The sequence below is a fragment of the Pan troglodytes genome, chromosome 5 (assembly GCF_028858775.2).
Source record: "Pan troglodytes isolate AG18354 chromosome 5, NHGRI_mPanTro3-v2.0_pri, whole genome shotgun sequence".
In the NCBI taxonomy this organism is placed as follows: domain Eukaryota; kingdom Metazoa; phylum Chordata; class Mammalia; order Primates; family Hominidae; genus Pan; species Pan troglodytes.
Window position 1 is genome coordinate 41,986,788 of NC_072403.2, and position 25,350 is coordinate 42,012,137.

Here is a 25,350-nt window from a genome sequence, read left to right on the forward strand (position 1 = left end):
GCTGGCCAAACTGGGGAGGAGTCCCTGGCAGCCACAGCCAGGCACTGGTGCCTTATCTTGTTCAGCACACACTGGGTCTCTCTCCCTAGTTCCAGGCCCCTTGCCCTCGCTTCTCTACTCATCTGGGATAGAAATGTACCTCCAGGCTTCTGAAGAGAAACTACCTTTTCCCTCTTTCAGCCAAAAGGGCTCAAGCCAGCACTCGCTTTGTATGTCCTAGAAGATGAGCACGCTTCCCTCTGGCTCTCTATAGCAGTGCTCTAATGGGACAAAGTCACTGTGTGCTCTTGCTTTCTCTCCTGGTCTTTGTGCGTGATAGTCCCTCTCTCTAGAACCCTCTTCCTCCTCATTCCTCTGAGCTAATGTATTCGTTCTTCTGTTCAGCCTTGACATCACTCCCTCAGTAAATTCCTGACCATTCCCAAGCCTGGATTAGCTGTGTCTTCTGCATGCACCCTGTAATCTGGAATGATCATTGGTGGCACTGATTACACTGCTTTATCATTGCTTGCTGTTTGTACCACCTGCTCAAAAAGGAAAAACATATAAAGGTTAAGGATACAGGCTCTGGAACCTTTGATGTGATTAAGTAATTTGCTCAAGATTGTACCAATAATAGAGAGTGGGGCTGTGAGGACTAAATGAGTTAAGACATGAAAAACCCTGAGCATACAGTAAATGCTAAATACTGGCTTAAGGCTGCATGTCATCGAAGACAGATCATGTCTTGTTCACTGTGGTGTCCCTGTCACCTAGCTTGGTACCTGGCACACAGTAGGCATTCAGTCCTTATTGACCGAGTCCGTAAATGACTGTCAGCTTTTAATCCCTTGCAGATCACCTTGTCTTTTGCTTCCTGTTTTTACAATCAATAGTCTTTAGAATCAAAGATCATTTAAAGAAAAACCAAATATGTATGGGTTATCTGCCTTGCCTAAGAAATGGTGCTGTGTGGAATTTCCTTGTTTAAGAAGAGACACGTGTTAGAAGAATTGGCTTCTGATTCTCTTTGCTATGTCTTGTTGTGTAATTCAAGTTGGCTGCACAGCAATTTAATGAATTAGAACAAGAACCAAAAGATTATTGAAAGTGGCTGATGGCCATGATCTAGATAATTCCTACTGTGTCCCCATCCATCTGCCACTTTAAAATGAAAATAGCAAGGCAAAAGAAAGATAATTGGAAGGCATTATGGTGTCTTGCACCCTCATTCAGCCATTCTACAAATATCTATTAGGTACCTTCCATCTTCAGGCACTGGGAATATGGGAAAGAATAAAAGTCAAATTCCTGTCCCCATGGAGTTGTTCATTGTTTTCATGGGAAAAGGCAGTGGTAAACAATGACTGTACCATCTCACTGGCACCCCTAGAACAGACCATCTAAGCACCTGTTGCTGGAGGCCATTTCTGGGCCGGTGCACCTTTGATCCACCTCCCTGGCACTCAACTGACAGACAATAGGATTTCTCGTGGCGTCCAGGGCTGCATGTCCTCTTGGATTACCTCGACCTGATCAGCTGGCTCCACTGTGTGTTTCCAATGTGAGGTGTGAGGTCACCATCCGCTGCCATTACACAAAGACCCATTTCCCCTGGGCCATTGCTCAAGTATGACAGAGCTGATTGTCCTCTATGGAAACTCAGCCACTCACAGCTCTGCCCAGTGAGACAGGCAATGACTACCTGATCATGGTTGCTGACACAGTGCTTGTGGTGGGGAGTGTCCCTATCTGGAGGCAAACAGCCGAGTGGCTGCTGTGCCCGCAACAAGCCCCACCCTGCTTCACGGTGAGGAAACAGCCCCCACCCAACCAGTCCTCTCCCCAGCCTCCAGTTCAGTCAGGTGCCCCCCTCCAAGTGTTTATGTAATTTGTGTTGATCTTACCAGGGTCAAAGCACTTACCACATTACTTTGCCTAACTATTATTCTTTCATGACACAAAACATATTTATTGTTGAAAATGTTTAAATGTAGTAGGTAACATCTATTATCCCACTACCTGGAAATAATAGCTGTTGACAGATTGGCATAACTCCAAGAAATTTTTTTAAATCTGGAAAAAAACCATCGCTTTTAAAACTCATTATTATTCAGTGATCTGTGTCAATAAATGGCATTGAAACAGCTAGATAGCCACTTTCCTCCTTCAGCCACAATCATTTCCAGACAGGTCAAAGATTTAAATGGAGAAAGGCTTTCAAAGCATGTCCCCAAACGTAGAAACCATGCAGGAAAAGGCAAATGAATTTGCCCATACAAAAACTGTAGAGCTTTCATACATTGGCGTCCATTTGGCAGGATTCAGTAAGGGCAGAAGCTGTACATAGCTGTGGTTCTAGGTAATTCTAGAACTTTCTAGAAGCTTTCTCGTATGTCAACAAGGAACAGAGTACAGACTTTTCACTCAACATCATTTGTAATAGCAGGAAAAAATGGGAACAAACCTCAAACACCATCAATAGGGGAATAGGAAATAAACTGCATTATGTATTCATGCAATGAAATATTAAACAGCAGTGAAGACAAATGAACTAGAATGATTCCCCCACCACCACCCCAGACCCCTGATTTTGTCTCTGTCCCAGGAACAATAGGCAATGTCTGGAGACCTTTTTAGTTGTCACACTTGGAGGTGAGGGTGGTGAGTATCTAGTGGGTAGAGACCAGGGATGCTGCTAAACATTTTGCAATGCACAGGACGACCCCCACAACAAGGAATTACCCAGCAAAAACATGTCAGCAGTGCCGAGGTTGAGAAACAGAGACGACTCAACATCTTGGCAGATCTCACCAACAACCTTAAGTGAAAAAGGAGGCTGCAAAACGATCTATCTGGCATCGTTTACAGATGCATACGTATACAGTAAAACGAAAAGCAGACGAGAATAACAAACACCAACTTGTAGAGGGGTCACCTCTAGGGAGGCAGAGAGGGCATGGAATCAGAGAGGGGCATGAAAGGGCTTCAGCTGCCAAGAGCCAGACAGCTTAGGTTCTAATCCCGGTTCCACCACTGACACTGTGTAACCTCCGCAGGTTGCTTGATCAATCGGGGCCTCAGTTATCACAACTGTAAAATGGGATGATATTGATAATAGTGCCTTCTTCACAGGATTGTGGTGAGGGTTAAATACGTTAACCAATGTAGAGCACTTAGAACAGTGTGTGGCTCATAGTAAGAACTATATGTTTTTGTCACCATTTTCATCATGATGATGAGTATCTATGATGTTCTATTTTTAAAATATCAGAAGTGAATATGGCATGTGTGTGAAACAGCTCAGCGTTCTGCCTTGACAAGGACCTTCACTCCTCCTGCCACCCCCACCAGCCAAGTGAATTTCACCGTCAGCACTTAGTCTATATTTGTTAAGGCAGGCCATCCCGAACATACTCTCCAAATCTGAGACAACTCATCCAAGCAGTGTGTTTCCTTTTCCTCTCCCCCACCACCGCCGCCCACCCCCCCATGATGCTGGAAACTTTTCTTTATTGATATAGATGATGAGCAATGCGGTGATAAGTGTGTGTCCCCCGGCTGTTTTCGCGTTTTCACTAAATTGATGGCTATGGGATTACCGGATTAACAAGGTGCACATTTTGACACTTTTGCAGCATTGCCAAATGGTTCTAAAAGCTTGCCCCAGTTGACACTCCCACCTGCCGACGACAGTGTTGTCACTGTTTCCTGTTGCCGCCCTCACTAGGGTAGGAGCTTCTCAAGCACAGGAACTGTGACATTTGTCCGTGTATTCTCAATGTCTTGAGAGGTGCCTGGCAAAATTTGGTTGAATGGATTAAGGCTTTACCTTAATCACCAGGTAGGTAAGGAGGATAGAGAAAAATAAGACACTCATGCCCTCAAGAACTTACAATTTAGGTTTGTTTGAAAGTTAACTGAGAATTCCAAGTCTAAGGGTGCTGGTGAGAGTGGCCTGGCAAAGCCAGCCCAGGAAGAGCTGCTGAGCAGGTTGTAAGGAACGAGGATGCCCCCCCCACACCCCCGCCCTTGGCAAAGCAGAGGATGGTATTCCAGACAGGTCACAAACAGCTCAAGCAAAGACGTGGTGACAGGGATGAGGAAGGCACGCTTGCGGATGGCTAGAATGGAGGTTGCCTGGGCACAGACACCTTGGAGGATCCGATTAGCAAGAAAGGCAGGGCCTGTCTGGATGGGGGCAAGCCTTGCCCAACAGACTAAGAAGTTTAAACTTTATCCTGGAGGCCACTGAGAGCTACCGGGGGTGGGGCGTTATGGGGAGGCAGGGCTGCTCTGAAACAGGAAGATTAATCACAGCTGGGCTGCCTGCCCCTGGCTGCCTGTCACATGGGAGCTGTGCTGCCCTCAAGCTGCCCAGCTGGAGCACCCTCTTTCCAGGTGACCAAAGCTGGATCTGGGTGCCCCCTGGCTTAGGAAGGGCAGCCCTGGGCAAGTGTGAGGGAGTGAAGACCAGGCCTGAGAAGGAGGGAGAAGCTGTTTGTCAGGGAAGTGTAGTCACCAGGATCAGGGTAGCTTCCCCTCCACAGCCCCTTACTCATCCCTGTTGCCACACCTGTGCTCGGGCTGACAGTGACAGTGGTGTCCTGGAGCTCTCTGTGACTCTTATTTTTTTAGAGACAGGGTCTTGCAATGTTCTTTCTACTTAATTTTATTTCTTACAAAAGATTGGCCTTTCACAAGCATCATCCAGCGCAGCTAAGCATAGTGGTTACTAGCACTGACCCTGGGCAAGACTACCTGGTCTTCACTCCCAGCTCTAGTGCTTACTAGCTGTGTGTCCTTGGGCAAGTCACTTCACCTCTCTGTGTCTCATTGTTATACATAAAATGGGGGATACTGTTAACCCATCTCATAGAGTCCTCAGGAGGATTAAGTTACATGTATGTAAAGCTCTTATAACAACTTTTGGGAAGTAATTAGTGCTCTTTCCATGTTTATTAAATGCATATAATAGAAAATGAATGTATCCAGAGAGGCAGTCTGACTTACCTAAGGTCACACAGCAAATTAGAGACAGAGCTAGAATCAGAGCCCGAACCTCTGCCATGGCAGGTAGCCTTGCTAGTCTTGTTTGGGGTTATCTGCCCCTGACCAAGGTCCATAGGGCTTCTGGGGAGGATCTATGTGTCCTGACATTGGATAGTTTACTTAGAAGGGGTGGAGCAAGGAGACCCCGTGGCCTCTGCCCTGGACAGGCAGGTTGTGGAGGTGGCCTCCAGGGTGCACAGCTTCTCCTGCCTGAGGCAGGCTGCACACAGGAGTCCAGGCAGGACCTGACTCCATTACTGCGGTTTGTCAGGTCAGCACAGCAGAGACTGCCCCAGGCACGAAGGTGAGTTGGGCCTGCATATCAGCTGCACACAGACAGAGATGCATCGATAACAAGGCTGCTGGGGATAAGGCCCTGCTACATCCCTGCCATTCAGCCAGTCACCGGCTGCCGGGCACTCTTCCAGGTACGTGGAATTCAGTGATGAACAAAATAGACAAAGCCCCTACCCTTGCCAACCTCAAGACATTCTATTAGAGGGGGGCAGACAATAAACAGGTACACAGGGCTTGAAGAACACGAGGCCAGGTAAGGCAGGTGAGCATGGCTTGTAATGAGGTCAGGGGGACCTCGGAGGAGGTGACACATGAGCAGTCCTGAAGGACCAGAGGGAGCACCATGCACAATGCCTGCAAACTGGCATGTGTTGCTTCAGTAAACCCTGCTGGTGTCCCTGGCTATGCAAGTGACATTCTCCCATCTTACTGATGAGGAAGCTCCACCTGTAGCCACAAATGGAGGCACGAGATTCAGACTCAGCCCTGTCTCCCAGAACTCAGCTACCTCTCTACTGGCTCACAGGAGTACAAGCACGCTTCAAGAATGTGGACGTCACGAAGCCTGTGGAGGGGGAAGCGGGTGGTGTGCAGTGGGGGTCTTGGGGAGAGGGATATGCACAGGGTTAGTAGGGTGAGTGGATCTAGAGTTCACTCGGGAACACCTTGTAGATGTGAGTTTAGAGTTAGGCTTGGAAAGAAGGAAGGGAGGGAGAGAGGGAGGGAGGCAAGGAAAGAGGAAGGAAGGAAAGGTGGACAGTTCCATAGGGAGAGGATCTGGCTCATGCAGAGCTTCAGTGGGAGTGGTGAGGAGGGCTGTCCACAGGGAGGAACCTGCTTTGGAGTGGATGGTGCAAATTCATGGCAAGAGAAGAGGCCTCAGATTCAGGTTGTACACTCTGGTTCTTTCACCACCATACGAAGGTCCAGCCTCATGCTAGGACCTTGGGGGCCCCACAAGGATGAGGCCTCTAGGCCTTCCCTCAGGGAGCAAGGGAAGAACAACAAAATCAGAAACATCCTAGGACAGATTTTATCAGACTGAACAGTGACCACACATCCCAGATCCCACCCTGTGGTAGGCTAGCCAAGCATATTCCCCTACTATTGCTTACTCGGTCCCACCATTTGGGTCTTCAAGCCACATCTTCCTCTTATGGGTAGTACCCAGAAGAGACACAAAACTCCTTGGTTGGTTCAGTCACTAAGTCTTTACTGAGCAGCTACAATGGGCCAGGCACAGTGCCGGGGGCTCAGCAGTGGCCAGAATACTGCCCTCGCCCTTACAGAGTCATTGTCCAGAGGTGGAGAGGGACATATCACAGAAGACAATGCAGATTAATTAATATTATGCTGAATGCTACCAAGGACAAGGCCGAGATCAAACAGCGGAGGCCTGGGCACCAGACCTTACCCCAGCCACATCTTTGTAGGGTGGAGTGGAGGGGGGTGACCTGTGGGCTGGGTGCAGGGAGGCAGGCCTTAGGGGTGGAGTGGAAAGGGGAGTGTGGACTGGATGGTGTGGGGAGGGAGGTGTGAAGAGGGGAAGCCTGTCATCCCGAACCCAGAAGGCTGGCTGAGAGGTGCCAGATTCACAGAGCTGTCCCCACCCCCGTCTTCCACCAGGGGGTGCTAAAGCTGAAGGAGGGGAGAGAGGAGGAGGTGGAGGAGGTGCAGGGGAGTGGGGGAGGGTGCCTTTTCTTTCTTGTCTCTCTCTTTCTCTCTCCCCTCCCTCCCTCCCTCCCTCCCTTCCTTCCTTCCTTCCTTCCTTCCTTCCTTCCTTCCTTCCTTCCTTCCTTCCTTCCTTCCCTTCCTTCCTGCCTGCCTTTCTTTCTTTTTGAAATGGAGTTTCACTCTTGTTGCCCAGGCTGGGGTGCAGTGGCACGATCTCGGCTCACTGCAACCTCTGCGTCCTGGGTTCAAGTGATTCTCCTGCTTTAGCCTCCCAAGTAGCTGGGATTACAAGCAAGCACCACCATGCCCGGCTAATTTTTGTATTTTTAGTAGAGATAGGGTTTCACCTTGTTGGCCAGGCAGGTCTCGAACTCCTGTCCTCAGGTGATCTGCCTGCCTCAGCCTCCCAAAGTGTTGGGATTACAAGCATGAGCCACCGCACCTGGCTGATGGTACCTTATCTTTTGCTGCTGGGATGGATGTTCTGCTCGAGCCCTAAGTCTGCTGACCAGCCCTTGCCCCTGAGAAGGGGAAGAGGTAATGGGGAGACAAGGTTGGGGAGATGGCCTTGCAGGAGGAGCCCAGCACCCCATCAAGTTTCCAGAGGCTGGCTATGCTCGGTGGCTCATGCCTGTAATCCTAGCACTTTGGGAGGACGAGGCGGGCGCATCACCTGAATTCAGGAGTTCGAGACCAGCCTGGCCAACATGGTGAAACCCTGTCTCTACTAAAAATACAAAAATTAGCTGGCCATGCCTATGATCCCAGCTGCTCAGGAGGCTGAGGCAGGAGAATTGCTTGAACCTGGGAGGCGGAGGTTGCAGTGAGCCGAGATCGCGCCATTGCACTCCAGCCTGAGTGACAGAGCAAGACTGTCTCAAAAAAAAAAAAAAAAAAAAAAGTTTCCAGAGGTCAGTAAGGTGTCCCAGGCGCTCTAAGCTGTTCCCCTGAGGGACTTACCAGAGGCTGCTGGAGTAGGGAAGTAATGGGCACAGGAGGAATGAGGCTGGGTGCCTGGTCTGCAGGGTCAAGTGTCTCCTGAGGGGTTTGGGAGGCAGGCACCTGCTCTTTCCCCAGATGTCCGCTGGGCTCACTCCCAGACCCACTCAAGGGTTGCTCAAATGTTGCCTCCGTAGAGAGACCTTCCCTGATCAAATAGTACTCACTAGTCCTTTAGATCCTTACTCTGCCTTATTTTCTTCATAGCACCTAATACCACCTGCCACTACATTTAGTTGAACCATACAGAAGTATTAAATACCAGCATTTTAAATTACTTGTTTATTGAGACAAGGTCTCGCTCTGTTGCCCAGGCTGGAGTGCAGCTCAGTGCAGCCTCGACCTCCCAGGCTCAAGTAATCCTCCCACCCAGCCTCCTGAGTAGCTGGGACCACAGGCGTGTGCCACCATGCTTGGCTAATTTTTATTATTATTGTTAGTAGAAACAGGGTTTCACCATGTTGTCCAGGCTGGTCTCAAACTCCTGGGTTCAAGTGATCCTCCCACCCCAGCCTCCCAAAGTGCTGGGATTACAGCCATGAGCTACCACACCCAGCCAACAAATAAATGTTGAATGAATGGGTCAATGAATCCTTGGGCTGAGTATCTGGCAAAAAACTTAATAGAGGAGTTGGACGTGAGTTGGAGCCGACTCTCACTGAGGGGACACTTTCTGGGGCAGGGACTGGACAGTCAAAGGGCAGGGGCTGGGGTTGGGCAGCTGGAGTACCCGGGCAGAGCTGACACAGTCCACTGGGGAAGGAGCCTCTGGCGAGACCTACTGTGTGCCAGGCACTGAATTGGACACTTTTCTAGTCATCTCGTTTAGTCTTCACAACAGCCCTGTAACATGGGTCTTATCACCCACTCTCGTTTTACAAATGAGAAAACAGGCTTAGAGGAGCCAACTAACTTGTCTAAGATCACACAGCTTACCACGCCACAGAGCAGCCCACATCTGCAGTCCTTCTTCTGCATCTCCCTGCCTCCTTGCAATTTTGCTTGTTTCATGGAGTCTTGAAAGCCCCAGAAGAGCATGGGACTCTCTAGAGCTGGGGCCAGAGCTCTAGGGCTCCCTGGCCTGTCCCACCCTCACAGGACCCCAGATGTGTCATGCTTTCTCATTTCTGTGGAGGTCTCATGGTGAGGATGTTCCTGCTGGCCCATCCTCATTATGGTGAGGAGGTTCATGCTGGTCCTGCCATTTGGGACAGACAGGGTGGCTGCTGTGCTCGTGGGGCAAGATAGGGTCTGGGTGGCCAGGATAGGGGACATGACAGTCTCATAGTTATGTGGGGCTTTTGTCTTGATCTCTAAGAAACCAGTCACCAATTCCCACACCATGTCTCTGCCTCCAGAGGCTCACGGGCTAGCTAGGAAGACAATGCAACAACAGCAGCCACTTCTCAGGCACTTGCTGGGCACCAGGAATTCTAGTTGACAGTTAAATGTGCAGACTTAGGAGCCAGATGCCAGGTTATGAAGATCATGTTCACCACTTTCTTAGTTATGTGCGACCTTGGGCAAATTACATAACCTCTCTGGGCCTCAGTCTCTCCATCTGTACCAGGGGAATAATTATATTGGAATAGACTAGACCAAAGCAGCCCTGACATCTGGGAGCTGCCTGGTCCTATCAGCCAGGACTTGGTTGCTCAGAGCTGTCCAGCCTGGTGCAATTCGGTCTTGCTGTGCTGAACATAGACGATTTCACAGACATCAGCATAGAACAAGGCCATCTGCGACCAGGGCAGACTAAGACAAAAATGAAACTACTCCTTAATCATATCTGAACACAGACAAAACATGAATATTGTCAAACCACAGAAATGACCCAAATCCCCCTGTAGAGCTAAGCTGAGTGGAGGCTGCTGGTTTACCAGCTGTAGCTTCAGCCTTGCTCTAGTCTGCTTTCCTTCTAGGCAAGATGTATTAAGACTCCCAATCATAGTGTTAGCTCCACTTCCTGACAGTATCAACCCAGAACAAAGCCTCACTTCCTTAACCCCTCCCCAATCACCTAACACAACTCCAAACATTAGACTAAGTCCTTTCTAACGCCCCCTTCCTGGGACGCCCCATGATCCCCATGGTGCATGCTCTCCCTTGTTGCAACGAGTCATCAGCTCAGCTTGTTCACCCACACGTGTGTTTCTGGTGATCTCTGGTTGGAGGCATTGAAAGTTCCTACCTCATTGGGTTGTTGGGAGGAAAATGTACTTGAAATGATACAATCCTAAGGCTCTTTCAATATGCTTGTCATACTTTATTATTATCCCCATTTCACAAGGAGGACACTGAAGCTCAGAGAGAGGGCCAGACTTTGCCCAAGGTCAAACAGCTGGTAATGACAGAGAAGGGATGTAAATTCAGGCCTCATTCCAAAGCTAGTTTCCTGAATCCCTGCCTCCACGCTCATAGGGCAGAAACCAACAAGACAACCTTGGGTTGGTGTCTGGAGGAGAAGAGCAAAGGGCCCTTGGAACTCAAAAGAAAAGAGCCTCAGGCTGGAGAAGCAGGGTATCCAGGATGACCTGAGTGACCCTCTCCTCCTCCCCTCCCTTTCATGACTCCCCAACTGGATCCTCCAAGGGCTCCCTCCCAGTCTGCCTGGCTGCTGAGTAATGCAGAGCCAGTCAGGCCCAGAGTAGGGGTCAGTGTCAGCAGAGTCGGAGGCCTGAGTCACTTCCTGACCCTTGCTCAAGAGCATCCGGAGCCACAGCCAGAGTGGCCGCTCGTGCCCTCAGAAGATCGCACCCACTTGGGCGATGAGCATGTCCTTGGTATCCCCACCTTCCTGGGCTCACCTCTGCCCCACTCAGGTGTTTAAGACGTGCAGCAGAGAGGCGCCATCCTGACCTGGTGCCACATCCTAGCCCCTTTCCTTACTGGATCCTCAAACCAGAAGAAAACCTGAATCTCTGAGGTCAGTTACTCTCTTTTGCCTGCGTCTAGCCTAAAATCTGGCTTCCAGGACCCCACCCCAACTTCAGAATCAAGGTACCTTGCACTGGTGCCACTGATCCCAAAGGTCCAAAACTCCTGCAGCACTCACAGGCAAGCGACCCCGTTCCTTAGGCTCTCATGGGGTCTCAGGGCCAGAGTAGGGGGTGGGGGAGGGAAAAGGCTGGGGAAAATATCAGATACCCCAGGGCAGGATGGACTGAGGGAGACACGGTTGGATCAGTAGACATGTCCTTATGATGTGGGCAAGGCCATTTCCTTTGAGGAGCAATTCTGTCAACTCTAGGCCACCGCATAGCCTCGCAGCCAAGAGCAGGGACTCTAGAATCAGGCTGTACTTGCTTTCACCAAGCTCTGCCCTTACCAGCTGTGTTACCTTGGGCAAATTACTTAGCCTTTCTGTACCTCGGGTTCCTCATCTCTAAAATGAGGATAATCATAGTACTGACTCATAGGCCTCTTACCAGGATTAAGTGAGTTATATAAAACACTTAATGACTGGCACATGGCAAACACAAGTGTGTATTAAATGACTCTTTTACATCTAATGGGCTGACTCCTCCATTCATTCTCCACACATTTGCTGATATATTGCCATGTGCCAGAAATGAAAAAGACATATTGCCTGACTGAAATAATGGCGGGTGTTGTTGTGTGATGATGGCACCCCACCCTCACCTCAGAATGATCTTCCAGGCTGTGCCTGAGGCTGCAGGACTGCCCGGGAGGGTTTGGGGCACAGAGTTTGGGGGCTGCAGACTCCCTAGTGTGGACCCCCGGCTTGCTGTAAGCCCCTAGCAAGTTCCTTTCCTTGTTCAATAGACCTTCTCTCTTTTTGAAAAAGTGAAGCAGGTGGTCCCCACCCCTTCCACAGCCCCATGCCTGGGCTAGAGAGGGGTTGGAGAAGTCAGGCTGGGCATCCAGAGCCCTTGCAGCCATCTCCTCCCCCCACCTGCCCACCTTGCTCCTCAGAGGCCTTTGTGATTTGAGCATAGAATCTCCATCAGGCTGCACAGGCCACCAGACAGGTGGCAAGGGCCCCAATTAGTCATTGTACTCATAGAGCCTTAGGAAGTCCACAGAAACTGTGTTCAAAACTGCACATTTGGGCCAGGTGCGGTGGCTCACTTCTGTAATCCAAACACTTTGGGAGGCTGAGGTGGGCGGACCACCTGAGGTCAGGAGTTGAAGACCAGCCTGGCCAACATGGTGAAACCCCGTCTCTACTAAAAATACAAAAATTAGCTAGGAGTGGTGGTGTGCACCTGTAGTCCCAGCTACTCAGGAGGCTGAGGCAAGAGAATTGCTTGAACCTGGGAGGCGGAGGTTGCAGTGAGCTGAGATGGCGCCACTGCACTCCAGCCTAGGCAATAGACTGAGACTCCATGTCAAAAACAAACAAAAATCCTGCACATTTGAACCTGCGTGGATATTTGGTATTATAGAATTAGTGCTATTAATTTTAGGTTTAAGAATGTATTGTGGGCCAGGTGCGGTGGCTCACGCCTGTAATCCCAACACTTTCGGAGGCCGAGGCAGGTGGTTCACGAGGTCAGGAGTTCAAGACCAGCCTGGCCAAGATGGTGAAACCCCATCTCTATTAAAAATACAAAAATTAGCCGGGTTTGGTGGCAGGCACCTACAATCCCAGCTAATCGGGAGACGGAGGCAGAGAATTGCTTGAACCCGGGAGGCGGAGGTTGCAATGAGCCGAGATGGCAACTGCACTCCGACAGAGTCTCAAAAATATATATATATATATAGTATTGTGGATACGTACTTTAAAAAATCCTTACCTTTTAGAGATACAAAAATATTTATGAATAAAATGATATGACGCCTGGGTTTTGCTTCAAAACGATGGTGGGAGAGGAATGTGGATGAAATAAAATTGATTATGAGTTGTGGTTGCTGGGGAATTGGGGTCACGGGGGTTCATTAGAACCTCCTATCAGATGTGGTTCAGAAGCCTCAGATCTGGGAGCTGGCTAGAAATGCAGAATCTCGGCTCCACCCCAAACCTCCTGAGTCAGGATCTGTATTTTAATCAAATAAAATGCCCAGGGGATTCCTGAGCACACTCAAGTGTGAGAAGCGCTGGCTTACTCTGTTCACTTCTTTCCTGCATGTTTGACATTTTCCATAATGAAGAGGTTGTGGGGTTTTGTTCTGCTTTCCTGTGTGTTCACAGTCACAGGGAGCTCTTCCTACGGAGACCGGGGCTGGAGGGAGCTGGGAAGCACTGCCTCCCCGCTCCTGCTTGGACCCACCAGCCCCGCCGCTGGCCCGCGCTCGGCTGGGAGGCACCGGGGTCCCGCTGGGCAGCCCCGACCCCGTGCCTGGGCCGCACCTGCCGCGGTGGCTCCGTCGGGCCGGGCGGAAGCGCGGGAGCGCAGGGCTGGACAGGCCCGGGCGTGGCGGCCCCGGCGCACCTGGGCGAGCCGGCAGGTGGGAGCGTAGCAGCCCGGGGCCCCCGCCCTCGCGCGGGGGAGGAGCGGGCGGCGTAGGGCGGGCGCAGCGGGGGTCGGGGCGCTGGGAGCCCGTTGGGCCGCGAACGCAGCCGCCACGCCGGGGCCGCCGAGATCGGGTGCCCGGGATGAGCCTCATCCGGAAAAAGGGCTTCTACAAGCAGGACGTCAACAAGACCGCCTGGGAGCTGCCCAAGACCTACGTGTCCCCGACGCACGTCGGCAGCGGGGCCTATGGCTCCGTGTGGTGAGACCCCTGGGCCGCTGGGGGGCGGGGGGCGGGCGCCAGGCTCTCCCCTTTCCGCCCAGCCGGCCCTGGGCTGGCCCCTCGCCAGCGCCACCTTGACCGCGGACCTCAAGGCCCAGCGCCCTCCCCGGGGCCACCCAGCGGCCATCTCCCTTTTCTCACCGAGTGGCTAAGTGAGGTCTCTGTGGGTTGAGTTGGGACTGGGCCTGGTTCTCCAGGACTGTACACTTGCAAGACCCCGGAGTTCATCGGGCAGATCCTCACTGTTACAGACGAGTACACCGAGGCCCCAAGAGGGGGAGGTGGCTCGCCAAGTTGCAGACAGAGTGAGACTCCCGCCCTGCCGTGGATCCCGTCGCAATGAGACGTTGCTGCTCCTGGCGCTGTGCCCCTCTCTCAGCTCCTGCCTGGCTTCCTACTCCCTGCCCTGCGTCCCGCGGCTCCCCCATATTCTAGGTGGTGGGCCTAGTCCCCTCTCAGCCCAGCTGCCCAGTGGGAGGGGTCAGGGCGGTCTGGGAGATACGGCCCAGGAGGAGAGCCTCGCCTGCTGACCGGCCTGTGCCCGACAGCTCGGCCATCGACAAGCGGTCAGGGGAGAAGGTGGCCATCAAGAAGCTGAGCCGACCCTTTCAGTCCGAGATCTTCGCCAAGCGCGCCTACCGGGAGCTGCTGCTGCTGAAGCACATGCAGCATGAGAACGTAGGTGGTGGCTGCCCCGGGGAGGGGGTCCGGGGCTGCCCTGGGGAGTCAGGGGCAGGCGCAGGCGGGGCCTCCCGGTATGGAGAGCTCGGGACAGTCTCCTCCCTGCTCCCCTGACGGTGCCTCTCGCCTCACTATTGAAAGGAGGGGGTGCCGAGACCTTCCCTGCCCACTTTCCAGGAAGAGGTCAAAGGGTATTTTTGGCAGAATGCACTTTGTGAGGTACAGACTGTCTTATCCTACAGAGGAAATTGGCACAGGGGAACTTTGTAATTGGTTCCATGTCTGAGAGCTTGTGGCCAGCTGGGACTAGAATCCTAGTTAGCGTTGTGTCCACGTGACCCTGATAACAATAGCAATATACACATATTGAGCACTTCCTGTGTTCTAAGAGCTCTGCATACACTAACTTGTCTAGTCCTCATGATATATGAGTACTACTGCCCCCATGTCACAGACAGGAAACTAAAGCACAGCAAGGCTCACAGATTAGATGGTTAGTCAGTAGCAGAGCTGGGGTTTCAATCTTGGCAGCGAGGCTCCCGGTCTGAGCACATGACCATCAGATTGTCTTGTCTGATAGAAGCAGCTGGGAAAACCAGGGGCCCAGCTCAGGGCCTGGCAGCCAGGCTTTGCTGCAGGATACCTAGATTGGAGGGCAGACATTTCAAAGAATGATTTCAAAATGTTATGTACATTTTAAGCCCATCCTTCTCCAGCAAACCCCTCCCCTATGGCCTCCAGCCAGGGTGATCTTGCCCTTGGCTCTGAACCAGCCCTGTGGCAGGCAAGGATGGATGTGGCTGGAGACCCAAGGTCAGGGGCAGGGAGTTTGCTGGCTGAAAAGCTCCTTCTCTGTTCCCTCCTTTTTCCCTTCCACCCTCCCCTTATGCTTTCCTGCTGCCTAGGTGAGTTGAGAGTGGGTTTGTGTTGCTTGCCCTGACACCAGACTTGAGAGCAATGAGCACACATCATTCTCCCCACCTTCCCTTCTCCCCAGCCTGACTCTCTGTCATGATTTATTGCAAACTCCCTCCAAATCCAGGGGATTCCTCTAGGCCTCTGCCCTTTTTACTGCTTCCAAGAAGGTTGGAGACAGGCCTCCTGCTGGAGGTGGTGTATTAGGAAAGGGTGGATGGCCCTGTGCATGGCCAGGGCCCAGGAGGAGGTGGGAGGAGAAGGTAGCGTCTGTCTAGCCCTCACAGGTGACTTCTTCCCCAGGTCATTGGGCTCCTGGATGTCTTCACCCCAGCCTCCTCCCTGCGCAACTTCCATGACTTGTGAGTTGGGCTGCACTGGGTTCTGGGGCATTTGCAGGCCTTACATGCCGCTGGGGAGCAAGGTGGGGGAGGGTCTAGGGTTTCTATTCTGGGTGTGGCGGGGAGAGCCTCCTTCCCTGGCAGTCCTGTGCCTTTGCCTGTCAAGTGTGATTCTCTCTGGAAAGATGCTTTTAGCCAAAGGCAGGCAGGAAGGACTTTGTGGGGTGCTTGCCTGGCAGGGGGCAGTCTGCACAGCTGCTTTGCTTTTTACCCAGCTTTAACACCATTGAAGACACATCTGCCAGTCCTCACAGGGTTAGCACCAACTCAACTTTCCTGGGGACACAGATGTGAATCTGGACCTTGGAGCTCTTTCTAGCATGAAGCAAGGATTAAGAAGCCTTGGCTGCCTCTGGCTGATGGGGGTGTTTGACAGAATGGCAGAGAACCAGAATACTTAGCTGCAAAATGTATAGCTTTGCCTGTGCAGTGTCTGAATGAGACTGGACTATTTGGACAAGATGGAGAAGTCAGTGTGGTGCGTGGAGGCCAGCAGCTGGCTTGGTCAAGCTGAATCTGGACTGACCCTACAGGCAGCCTCAAGACCTGGTGACTTTGAGCAGGGAGGTGATATGTTCAGATGGGATTTGGGGGATGCACACTGGCAGCAGCAAGAAAGGAGTAGGAAGCAGCTCGGAGGCAGAGGGGGAGAGCCTGGAGGTCAGTGTTAGTGATCTAAAGTAGGGATCTAAAGCAGAGGTGATGGGATGCCAAGAGCAGACTTGAGGCCCCATTTGGAAGGCAGGGCTGACACAATGTTCCATCTGTTGGGGTGCAGTAGCTGAGTGAGGTGGCAGAGGTGGGGGAATGGGCAGGTTCCTGCTTGAAATACACGGTAGAGGAAGAACAGATCTTGGGGGAAAGATAACGAACTCCATTTTGGACACTTTACTTTTAAAGAACCTGTGAACATTCCAATGTTTAATCACAGTTGCAAATAAATATGAACCTCAGGAGACGAAGGTCTGGGCTAGGGATGTGGATTTGCGCTGGAATCATCACCGATGGGTTATAGCTGACACCCGGGAACAGATAATTGTAGAATGTGGTAAGATAGTATTGATTCAGATATCAACATGAAAGAGAAGATCCAAGAGGATGAGCAGATGGAAGAAGCTGAGAGGGCCTGATAGGAGGCAGAGGAGAGTCAGCAAAGAATTGAGAGGGAGTTTCAGACTTGGTGAAAGGTTAGATCAGAAGAAAAGGGAGTCATGGTGTGTTTGTCGGGTGTTCACTGGTGACCTTGAGCTGAGTGGTCTGGCAGTAGGAGGGAAGCAGAAACCAGGTTAACTCAGGACTGGGAGTTAAGGCAGTGGGATCCAGGAGTGTGGACCGCCCTTTCTAGAAGTTTGGTGGTGAGAGAGGGAGAAGGGGTGGTCAGTTGAAGAAGCAAAGTCAAGGGAATGCGGTTCTGGCACAGAGAGGCTTCAGGAAGCATGTCGCCAAGATGAAAGAACCAATGCCTGAGTGGAGGGGAAAGACACAGGAGGAGACTGGGCATGGAGAGGCCCCCAAGGGAGGTGTGTGGTCAGGCAGGAGAGGGCTGCCAAAATCCAGAGTCTCCTGGAGATGCCTCCAGCATGTCCTTTCAAAAAAACAACAACAACAACAACAAAAAACACAACCTATTTTATAATTGTTTAAGGTAACATTTATTTTAAAAAAGTTTTAAATTTATTATATTCTAGAGATAGGGCTGGGTTGCCCAGACTGGAGTGCAGTGGCACAAACACAGTTCACTGCAGCCTCCAACTCCTAGGCTCAAGCCATCCTCCCGCCTCAGCCCCCCAAGTAGGTGGCACTACAGATGCATGCCACCATGTCCAACTTTTTGTTTTAATTTTTATACATATGGGGTCTCACTATGTTACTCATCCTGATCTTGAATTCCTGGCCTCAAGTGATCCTCCCACTTCAGCCTCTTGAGTAGCTAAGACTAAAGGTGCATGCCACCACACCTGGCTAATTTTTTTTTTTTTTTTTCTGAAAGGTGGGGTCCAGGCCGGGCATGGTGGCTCACGCTTGTAATCCCAGCACTTTGGGAAGCCGAGGCAGGCAGATCACCTGAGGTCAGGAGTTCGAGACCAGCCTGGCCAACATGGCAAAACCCCGTCTCTGCTAAGAATACAAAAATTAGCTGGGCGTTCTGGCGTGCACCTGTAGTTGTAGCTACTCAGGGAAGCTGAGGCAGGAAAATCGCTTGAACCTGGGAGGTGGAGGTTGCAGTGAGCCAAGATCACGCCACTGCACTCTAGCCTGGGCGACAGAGCAAGACTCCATCTCAAAGAAAAAAAGAAAGGAAGAAAGAAAGATGGGTCTCTATGTTGCTCAGGCTGGTCTTAAACTCTTCGCCTCAAGCGATCGTCCAGCCTCCATCTCCCAAAGCACTGGGATTGGAGGTATGCCCCCGGCCTATTTTATAATTTTTATTATTTTTTGTCTTTGTCCTGGTCTTTGCTTTTACTGTAACAGTTACATTTTGCTGGCCTTATCCTGTTGCGCAATCCCCTAAGAGGCTGCAGGAGCCTCCCCATCTCCCTCTTCCACCCTCCTGGAAACTGTTGTATTGTTTCCTTCTTGGAAAGGTAGACATATTGTTTGTTTGTGGAGCCATCTCAGCTGGGCATGACCCTCTGAGGGATCAAATATTTGGACAGAAGCCGAAGGAAATACTGGCAGATGTTTCTAACTCCTAGCTGTGGCTTTCCCTGGGGTGTGGAGGAGGGCAAGGAGAGAGTACCTTTGAAGAGCGGGAACACAGTTCCACGTGGCTTTCCTGAGCACGCTCCAACTGCAGCGCTTACTCTGAGCTCTGCCAGCTGGGCGGCCCGCCACAGGGAGACTGGGAGCCAGGAGCCCAGAGGTCCGTGTGGTGATCTGGCTGGCTGAGGTGGAGTTGGTTTTTGCACACTGGAGGGTGTCTCTATGACCCCTGTTCTGCCCTGAGGTCCCTCCTCTGAGCTCTGACCTGGGGCTGGGTGGGACCCGGCACTGTTTCAAGAAGCCCTCATGCCTTCCAGCTACCTGGTGATGCCCTTCATGCAGACGGATCTGCAGAAGATCATGGGGATGGAGTTCAGTGAGGAGAAGATCCAGTACCTGGTGTATCAGATGCTCAAAGGCCTTAAGGTGGGTGGGGACTTGGAGGCTGGAGGGGACGCCTTGCTGTCGAGACCTGAGGTTTGGGGAGGCTGGAGGGAGTGCACTGTTACAGGTCAGCCAGCCTGAAGTGCCTGGTGTGGAAGCTGGGCCATGGACTCACCCTTCTCTCTCTCCCACATAGTACATCCACTCGGCTGGGGTCGTGCACAGGGTGAGTGCTTTCTCTGCCATGGTCCTCAGAGGCCCCCGTCCCATCCCTGGGTATGGGGTTCTCTGGCAATCAAGGAGTGGGAAAGGTGGAGGGAGAGGACACTGCCCAGGAGCACAGAATGTGGAGTTTTCACACCCAGCCACGGCCCAGGAAGGCCTGCTCAAAAGTCACTGTGTCCCAGGGGACTTCATGGGGAATTGCTGCAGACAAAGTGAGCCCTGAGCTGAGTGTTTCAGGCTTCAAGAATCAGGAACATTTTAGAGCTGGATGGGCCCTGAGAGAACACCTAGTCCAACCCTCATTTTACACGAGGAAACTGAGGCCCAGAAGGGGAAGGGGCCTGGCTGAGGTCACACCCCTGGGTGATGGTGGAGCTAGGACAAGCTCCATCTCTGCCTCAGCCTAGCATGCATTCTCTGTCCTCCCCCCAGGACCTGAAGCCAGGCAACCTGGCTGTGAATGAGGACTGTGAACTGAAGGTGAGTGGGCTGCAGGCTCAGCCCAGAGGCGGGATGGGCCCTCCCCCGGGAAGCCCCTGGAAGCCGCTCCCAGAGCCTCCTCCCCTCAGCAAGTTCCTTTTCTATTTATCCCGTGCCATAGATTCTGGATTTTGGGCTGGCGCGACATGCAGACGCCGAGATGACTGGCTACGTGGTGACCCGCTGGTACCGAGCCCCCGAGGTGATCCTCAGCTGGATGCACTACAACCAGACAGGTCAGTGGTCAATGCCTGAGAGGGCGGTCCTGGGGCCATCTGGTCACTGACTGCTGGGCCCCAGTCACACCGTCCAGGTGACACTCTCCCTCCCTCTGCAGTGGACATCTGGTCTGTGGGCTGTATCATGGCAGAGATGCTGACAGGGAAAACTCTGTTCAAGGGGAAAGATTGTATCCTTTGCTGGAAAAGCCAAACTCCATCTAGGGATTCCTTCCTTCAACAGACACTTTAAATAACTGTCTTTTCTTTCTTAATGTGAGAGTGATACATACTCCCTGTAGAATAATTTGTAAATGCAGATAAGGCTGGACGCAGTGGTTCACGCCTGTAATCCCAGCACTTTGGGAGGCTGAGGTGGAAGGATCGTTTGAGCCCAGGAGTTTGAGACCAGATGTGGCAACATAGTGAGACCCCATCTCTAAAAAATTTTTTAAAATTAGGCAGACATGGGCCTGGCGCGGTGGCTCATGTCTGTAATCCCAGCACTCTGGGAGGCTGAGGCGGGCAGATCATGAGGTCAGGAGATCAAGACCATCCTGGCTAACAAGGGGAAACCCCGTATTTACTAAAAATACAAAAAATTAGCCGGGCGTGGTGGCGGGCACCTGTAGTCCCAGCTACTCGCGAGGCTGAGGCAGGAGAATGGCGTGAACCCAGGAGGTGGAGCTTGCAGTGAGCCGAGATCGCGCCACTGCACTCCAGCCTGGGTGACAGAGCAAGACTCTGTCTCAAAAAAGAAAAAGAAAAAGAAAAATCCCAGCTACTTGAGAGGCTGAGGTGGGAGGGTTGAGCCTGGGAGGTTGAGGCTGCAGTGAGCTATGATTGTGCCACTCTACCCCAGCCTGGGTGACAGAGGGAGACCCTAACTCAAAAAAAAAACCAAAAAAACAAAATGTTGGGTGGGCATGGTGGCTCACACCTATAATCCCAGCACTTTGGGAGGCCACGGCAGGCAGATCACCTGAGATTAGGAGTTCGAGACCAGCCTGGCCAACGTGGTCAAACCCCATCTCTACCAAAAAATACAAAAATTAGCCGGGTGTGGTTCACGCCTGTAATCCCAACTACTCGGGAGGCTGAGGCAGGAAAATCGCTTGAGCCCAGGAGGTGGAGGTTGCAGTGAGCCAAGACTGTGCCACTGCACTCCAGCCTGAGTGACAGAGTGAGACCCTGTCTCAAAAAAAAAAAAAAAAAAAAAATGTAGATAAGCAAAATGATGAAAAATTCTACCACTATGTGGAAAATACATTTTGGCACGGCACACATTAACTGAGTACCTGTGTGTGCAGGGCAGGCCTTTGGTGAGAAGACGAGGAAACAGAAAAGAGTCACTGGGATGAAGGCTGAGAAGTCCACATGCATTTGTCGGGTAGGGACCCCCCTCAGCCTGGCATGTTGGAAAGCTCTCCAGAGCCCTGAGCCCTGAAGAATAAGCCTCCTCCTGAGAGCAGGAGGTGGTTAGGCAGGGCTGGAGCCTGGATGATCAGTTGCCATGGTGCCCGGGTGAAGTGATGGTGGGGTCGCGGGAAGGGCAGTCTCAGACCCACCAGGAGAGCAAGGCTAAGCCTTAACCTGCCACCAAGACCTGGACCAGCTGACCCAGATCCTGAAAGTGACCGGGGTGCCTGGCACGGAGTTTGTGCAGAAGCTGAACGACAAAGCGGTGGGTGGTAAATGGGACCTAGGCTGGCCTGGGCTGTGCGCTTGCCTGACGTGGGCCCAGTGGGCTGCAGGCCTTTGTGGAAGAAGGCTCACCAGCACCTTCCCACAGCATCCTCCTACCCTGGCAGGCACTCTTGTCTTAATCCCACCGTGGACCCTGACCTGAACTTTCAGCCCTGCTCTGAGGCTTTTCTGAAATCCCTGCTCTACACGCTGAGGCCAGAGCCCTAAGGGGTTTGATGCTTTTCTGTCTTCCAGGCCAAATCCTACATCCAGTCCCTGCCACAGACCCCCAGGAAGGATTTCACTCAGCTGTTCCCACGGGCCAGCCCCCAGGGTGAGTCTCAGAGCCCGCTCCCCAGGGGCCTCTCAGCGTATCCCAGAGGGCGGGCTCTCCCAGCCCCCGGTGTGAGGCTCATGGCTCTGCCCCTGCAGCTGCGGACCTGCTGGAGAAGATGCTGGAGCTAGACGTGGACAAGCGCCTGACGGCTGCGCAGGCCCTCACCCATCCCTTCTTTGAACCCTTCCGGGACCCTGAGGAAGAGACGGAGGCCCAGCAGCCGTTTGATGATTCCTTAGAACACGAGAAACTCACAGTGGATGAATGGAAGCGTAAGAGCTGGGGCCTCGGGCTTCCTCGTCTCCGCCTGCAGCCTCTCTTCCTTGCTTCCTCCATCTTTGTGCCTGGCCTCTGCCAGCCCTACCTGCCACCTCCTTCTTGGTGGGCATTGTCTCCTGGGTGCTGCTTTCTCCTTGAGCTGACTTCGCTCTCCATGCTGTCTCTGAAGGGGGGTGGACTTTCTCGCCACAGCACCTCTTTACGCACCTTAAACCATGCTGCCTTTCTCAGAGCACATCTACAAGGAGATTGTGAACTTCAGCCCCATTGCCCGGAAGGACTCACGGCGCCGGAGTGGCATGAAGCTGTAGGGACTCATCTTGCATGGCACCGCCGGCCAGACACTGCCCAAGGACCAGTATTTATTTGTCACTACCAAACTCAGCCCTTCTTGGAATACAGCCTTTCAAGCAGAGGACAGAAGGGTCCTTCTCCTTATGTGGGAAATGGGCCTAGTAGATGCAGAATTCAAAGATGTCGGTTGGGAGAAACTAGCTCTGATCCTAACAGGCCACGTTAAACTGCCCATCTGGAGAATCGCCTGCAGGTGGGGCCCTTTCCTTCCCGCCAGAGTGGGGCTGAGTGGGCGCTGAGCCAGGCCGGGGGCCTATGGCAGTGATGCTGCATTGGTTTCCTAGAGATGCTCTAACGAATTACCACAAACCTGGTGGATTGAAACAGCAGAACTTGATTCCCTTACAGTTCTGGAGGCTGGAAATCTGGGATGGAGGTGTTGGCAGGGCTGTGGTCCCTTTGAAGGCTCTGGGGAAGAATCCTTCCTTGGCTCTTTTTAGCTTGTGGTGGCAGTCGGCAGTCCGTGGCATTCCCCGGCTTATTGCTGCATCACTCCAGTCTCTGTCTCTTCTGTTCTCTCCTCTTTTAACAACAGTCATTGGATTTAGGGCCCACCCTAATCCTGTGTGATCTTATCTTGATCCTTATTAATTACACCTGCAAATACTCTAGTTCCAAATAAAGTCACATTCTCAGGTTCCAGGTGGACATGAATTCCAGGGGGAAATGATTCAACTCACTACAGACAGCTGGGAGGGAGGGGCCCCTTCCTGGGCCCCGTGCTGAGGCCTTGTGCTCTGTGAAGGAACCCAATGTGTTTGGCTGCTAAATTAAGGGAGTTGCAGAGAGAGCTGCAGCTGGTGCGATTTCATTCAGGTTATTTTGGGTGAGTGATAAGCAATCAAGATATGAAACAACAGCAGGCTCGGAGACTGCGAGCTGCACAGGCAGAAATGGGCTCTTGCCTGGCTTGATGGCAAACCGTTCTGCTCCTTTTGGGAGATGGCACAGCTCTCCAGAGCTTTGACCTGACAGTGGCTAGAACCTCTCTGTTTTTATCTGAGAAACTGTGGCAGAACAAATTTCCATGTGCACAAGTTGTCGGGCACAGTGGGTCTCAAATTTCCTTGTGCACCAGGGGACTTGTTAAAATGCAGATTCCTGGGCCCCACCCCAGGGCTTGTGACTCAGCAGGTCTGGAGTTGAGACCTTAGAATGTGCATTTGAATGAGGACCTCTTGCCCTGACCCAAGCCTAGTGATTCTGATGGATATCAGACCATAGTTCGAGACATTCAGTGGATTTCAGTCATACTTGATTTGTTGGGAGGCCTAAATCAAAAACCTATAGGAGGAGACTGGGGGGATTCAGATGGAGCTTCACACTCATCTTACGGGTGTTAAAACTGAGGCTCAGAAAGCTTTTTTTTGTTTGTTTGTTTGAGACAGGGTCTGGCTCTGTCACCCAGGCTGGAGTTCAGTGGCACAATTACAGCTTACTGCAACCTCAGCCTCCTGGGCTCAAGCCATCCTCCCACCTCAGCCTCCTAAGTAGCTGGGACTACAGGTCTGTGCCACCCAGGTGCACCAGGACTACAGGTGGCTAATTAAAACATTTTTTTCTTTTTTGTATAGGCGGGGTTTCTCTATGTTGCCCAGGCTGATCTTGAACTTCTGGACTCAAGTGATCCTCCCACTTTGGCCTCCCAAAGTGCTGGGATTATAGGCATGAGCCACCCTGCAGGCCCAGACAGCATTTTTAAGGCCTTGAAACTCTTCTGTATAATACTGTAATGGTGGATACATATTGTGCATTTGTTACCATCTGTAGGACTGGATAACACAGAGTGAACCCTCAAGTAAACTATGGACTTCAGTTAATAATAATGTATCAGTATTGGTTCATAAATTGTAACAATTGTGCCACACTAATGCAAGATGTTACTCATCAAGAAAACTGAGGAGAGAGAAGGGGAGGAAGTAGGTGGGAACCTCTATACTTTCTGCCAAACTAAAACTGCTCTAAAAAATAAACCACAGGCCGGTCGCAGTAGCTCACGCCTGTAATCCCAGCACCTTGGGAGGCTGAGGTGGGCGGATCACTTGAGGTCAGGAGTTCAAGACCAGCCTGGCCAACATGGTGAAACCCCATCTCTACTAAAAATACAAAAATTAGCTGGGCTTGGTGGTGCATGCCTGTAATCCCAAACTACTCGGGAGGCTGAGGCAGAATTGCTTGAACCTGGGAGGTGGAGGTTGCAGTGAGCTGAGATCACACCACTGCACTCCAGCCTGGGTGACAGAGTGAGACTCCATCTCAAAAAAACAAAAAAAACAAATACCCTGAAGCCACAGAGACATTGGGTCAGACACCCACAGCTAGGAAGTGGTGGAGTCAGATTGGAACCCAAGTAGGCTTGAGCACTGTGCCCAGCTTGGATTCAAGGGTTGCCCAGCCTTCCCTCTTCACGCCAGTCTGAGACCCTTACTGCTGACTGTGTCCATGGTCTCTGTTTTCTCTCCCACAGAATGGCCCTGCTGTCAAGGAGTTGGGGAGTCCTTGACTGGTACTGGCTAGTCTTGCCACAGCCCTGGCCTCGCTGGTTACTAAACTGCCCCAGGTTCCCTGAGTCTACATCCCTCTAAGCCTCCTGAGAATTTTCACTGCCCCAAGGAAAAAGTCCAGCCTTCCTTCTTGGCCTGGCATTCAAAACCACTTGTGTTCTCTCTAATCTCATCAGCCCCCACTGCCTCCCCTAGCTAGTCCTTATGTCAGTGTGGGACACCAGTCCTGGGATCCACCGTAAGGTTCATTCTGCATTCACAGGTTAAAGGTCTTGACAAGTCCTGCAGTAAAGAGATCCGTTCCTCATTTAATCCAGAACTTCCCAGATGTACTTAACCGCAGGACCCATTTTCTCCCAACAGCATGACACACTTAGCCTTTTTTGCCCAGTGCAGCCCAGTGCACAGGTCCCGATATTGCCTCTCCCCAAGTAGGCTTGGCCTTCTTTTAGTGCCCGTGCGTGGAAGGCCCTCCATTCTCC

General features: G+C 51.9%; 1 protein-coding gene across 4 annotated transcripts; it reads left to right on the plus strand.

The window, feature by feature from the left end:
- Nucleotides 1-13,438: 13,438 nt before the first annotated feature.
- MAPK13 (mitogen-activated protein kinase 13) lies at nucleotides 13,439-23,217 on the plus strand. Of its 4 annotated transcripts, NM_001034089.2 has the most exons (12): nucleotides 13,439-13,680; nucleotides 14,250-14,379; nucleotides 15,601-15,659; nucleotides 18,719-18,827; nucleotides 18,982-19,011; nucleotides 19,443-19,490; nucleotides 19,612-19,726; nucleotides 19,828-19,899; nucleotides 21,313-21,392; nucleotides 21,650-21,728; nucleotides 21,827-22,003; nucleotides 22,242-23,217. In NM_001034089.2, the coding sequence occupies exons 1-12, from the start codon at nucleotides 13,562-13,564 to the stop codon at nucleotides 22,319-22,321; spliced, it is 1,098 nt and encodes a 365-aa protein (NP_001029261.2). In that variant the 5' UTR covers nucleotides 13,439-13,561; the 3' UTR covers nucleotides 22,322-23,217. The 4 variants fall into 4 exon arrangements, with proteins under 4 accessions (NP_001029261.2, XP_063667998.1, XP_016810150.1 ...); XM_016954661.3 differs by lacking the exons at nucleotides 19,828-19,899; nucleotides 21,313-21,392 and adding an exon at nucleotides 21,019-21,098 and having other exon boundaries at nucleotides 13,457-13,680; nucleotides 22,242-23,010; XM_016954660.3 differs by lacking the exon at nucleotides 18,982-19,011 and having other exon boundaries at nucleotides 13,458-13,680; nucleotides 22,242-23,010.
- Nucleotides 23,218-25,350: the final 2,133 nt, after the last annotated feature.